The sequence below is a fragment of the Nannizzia gypsea genome, genomic scaffold, assembly GCF_000150975.2.
Source record: "Nannizzia gypsea CBS 118893 supercont1.2 genomic scaffold, whole genome shotgun sequence".
Classification (NCBI taxonomy): Eukaryota; Fungi; Ascomycota; class Eurotiomycetes; order Onygenales; family Arthrodermataceae; genus Nannizzia; species Nannizzia gypsea.
Window position 1 is genome coordinate 512767 of NW_003345200.1, and position 3201 is coordinate 515967.

General features: G+C 45.9%; 1 protein-coding gene across 1 annotated transcript in view; it reads left to right on the top strand.

Annotated features, from left to right (window-relative positions):
* Positions 1 to 2755: 2755 nt before the first annotated feature.
* Positions 2756 to 3201, top strand: part of MGYG_02189 (hypothetical protein) — a gene marked incomplete at both ends in the record, with an annotated part of 927 nt that continues 481 nt past the window's right edge. The window contains 2 exons of the mRNA XM_003174610.1: positions 2756 to 2848; positions 2912 to 3092. Of these exons, the coding sequence (XP_003174658.1) occupies positions 2756 to 2848; positions 2912 to 3092 (274 nt within the window). The remainder of the gene's footprint in view (positions 2849 to 2911; positions 3093 to 3201) is intronic.

Genomic DNA, 3201 nt, shown 5'->3' on the forward strand with positions numbered 1-3201 from the left:
GATACCACTTGCGCCGATCGGGCGGAGCAAGCAAAACATGTTGCACGGTAATCCTCTATCGTTCTTATTCTCTTTATTATATACCATTAACATCCAGTTAGCTAATATAGCATTCTGCTAGAATCTAAGTTCTATACGATGGCGATATGTTGATCGAGGCCGCAAGGAAACTATTTCCACAGTCAAACAATGACCCTTGTGGACAAAGGGATTCCAAGCAAATACTGGCCAGAACTACGCCGGTTATCAAAGGTATACATCTATACCCCTATATATTAATAATATCAATATACTAATTTGAATACAGTATGTCGAGGCTAGAAATATCGCGGCACATCAAACGCCATTGTCCTTCGCAAAGCTTCTGCAAAGGCCGAATAGAGAGGAAGAGCGGGCACAGTGGTCCGAGCTGTTTCAAATTGTCTACGGACAGACGATCCAAGAAATCGTCCGTAGTGAAGAAGAGTAAGCCATCCAACACTTAGCGCTGATATAGAAGTCTGCGCAGAAACCAACCTTTCCCTATTATTATTACAAATAAAGTCCCGGTTTCTTTTTATTGTCTGCCGAAAAGTTCCAACTATCAAAACATGGCATTTGTTATTGCCACGATTTCGTGTATGTCTATCTGGCAAAGGTGTCAATCACTTCATCCCAGCAGTAGGGGTCTCTGTGGCCACGCTTGAGAAGTGGGCCGGACAACTCTGCGCACACCTCCCAAATCACTAAAGGCGACTTTATGCAGCCCGTTGAATTGTGGGAAGTGATCAAGATCAAGGGGGAACCTGGCCATGAGTAGCGCTTCTAGGGAAACGTAGTCACGCACGTTGCTGCGGTCGCTGTGAGCGATTGCGTAATGGTATATTCGGTAAGGACCTCATCATATCACGGCATCTAGAACGCCTTTCTACGAAGCTGGCAACGCGAAAGTATGGTTTACTCGCATCAGCCCTGACCTGGACGCTAGAGTTGAGGAGCTTTGTTGCTTTCTCAGCGCAGTGATGGAACCATGGTTGTTTCGGTAGCAAGCTCTCATGGATATTGATCACTGGGTGAAACATTCACATGCAGGGCAGGGTATAATCAGACTGGCATCGATACAGTCCAGCTGAAGCTTGAGCAACGTTGACTGCTGGTTGACTTGCTGGTTGACTTGAGAAGTGTGAATTGTTTTAGATCTCGAGTTTTTGGAGTATTTATAGTTTTTGACTTATTAATCAGCGATTATATCATGTGACACGGATATATTGTCAACTTCTGCGATGTCAAAAAATAATAACAAAAACATCCTCGACAAACAAAACGACAACGACTGTTTAATACAATAGCTAACAACGATTACATGGATAGGGCTTACGTCTTCCATCCTGATATTCCCGTCCATGTACCACCGTTCGGACCCTGTTTTAGGCGAGGCGAAGTGTTAACAGTGCCATCGCGTATGGTTTTATGATCTTCCTTTAGCCCGATACAGAGCCAAAGCCAAAGACGAGGCTAACATGAGCAATGCTCCGGAGCTTATATGACATTTGTTTGCCGTATTGTTTGCTCACGATGAAGCTGTGATGTGGTACATGCTTTGGCTACTGTTCCATCGATGACTGCACTTCCCTGATACTGTTTTACCTACAACCTTCTGAGCGTGTACGTGAACTGCAGTTAGCCGACCTTTTAAAAAAAAGAGTCATGATGTGTGTGCTCCATGGATAATACATCAACACTCTATTGCTCTAGTCAGGGCCATACCACGATACCCAAAATAGAACTATTGAGCTATGGCCGCTGCTAGAGATGATGGCTTCCCCCTTAGACCGCTTGATATGGTGGGTGGCAAGGCAATTAAGCTACACAGTCCGACTTGTGATCCTGATCAAACTCGCTTAACCCGAGTGGCCTCCTATTTTCAATCCGCATTCAATTCACATGGATGAACGGTGATTCCGAGTTTGATTCCCCGCAGGATATATGGAGCCTGCTTCAACAATCACCATATCCGTTAAACCACAAAGTGATTACAGCTTGCTTGCTGAATATTGCTTGTTTAATAAAACTTAACTTAACCCTTTCATAGCTATGGCACAGAATCAGGGGACGGCGGGCCTCGATCTCGATGTCCCGACTTGAATCACCGAAGGTTCTGGCCCTTAAGCTGGGCCATTCAGCTGTACTTTTTCTGCACAAAATACTCGGCCTAGTCCACCTAAGCCGCCGGAGAATTTGTTGGTGAAAACTTTGATGCCGATAGTCGTTGGACTAACCGATGTCGCGGCAAGTCAAGTGGGCATAAAATTGCTTTTTATCCCGATAAGCCCTCCACAAAATTCAGCCATGGCTCGGCGGACTGTCAACCAGTCGATCCATGACTGATAGTTTGTTAACGGTCTTAGCCACTATGCGATAAACCAATGCTTACTCCTACTATGTAGGCGCCCTTGCTGTTTTTCGCGTGTGACCCCCACTACGCTACAGGATCCACCCCCTTTGCCATTCCACCCGCTCCAACCGATGTGACGATTCTGACCGACGCAACCCCTGGATATTCTGGGGAAGTACTCTATAGAGAGATGGTCAATCTATAATTCAGATGATCGATATCCGGGAGCTGGATATAAATATCGCTGCCTTCATCCGCTCCTATTTTCCTCTTCTCGTGTAAATCATCTCCCGCTCAATCATCTCCTTGTCCTCAAGTCTACCCTTTGAGATCACATACCCATCAAATAAAAATTTTGACTTTCACCTTACTACCAGCATCATGAAGCTCTCAATCTTTCTCCCAGTAACCATGCTAGCAGCCGCAGCTCTGGCTGTCGATCTTACTCCCATTAACAATCTTCCACCATGCCCTGTATGTTGCGGGCTCTTCCATCGAAGTTTGATATACTAGCTTCTCTAATTCATACTTTTCCAGAAAAATTGTGTCTATAGCGGAATAGGCAAATCCAAGGATTTCGGCTGCTCGTTCCCTAGCCCTCAATGCCTGTGCCGCAACCGTGCATACCAGCAATACCTACATAACTGCGCCCAGAAATGTACCCCTGCGGAGCGTGACCAGATGCGCCAAGCTGGAACCAAACTATGTGTAGATGCTGGTTAGAACCTCACCTGGACTAGCTACGATTCTTATATCAAGTACTCACAAAGCCACCTAGGTGTACCGCCGAGCTTTAGACGCCGCAATGCCAGCCCTGAGTGAATTCC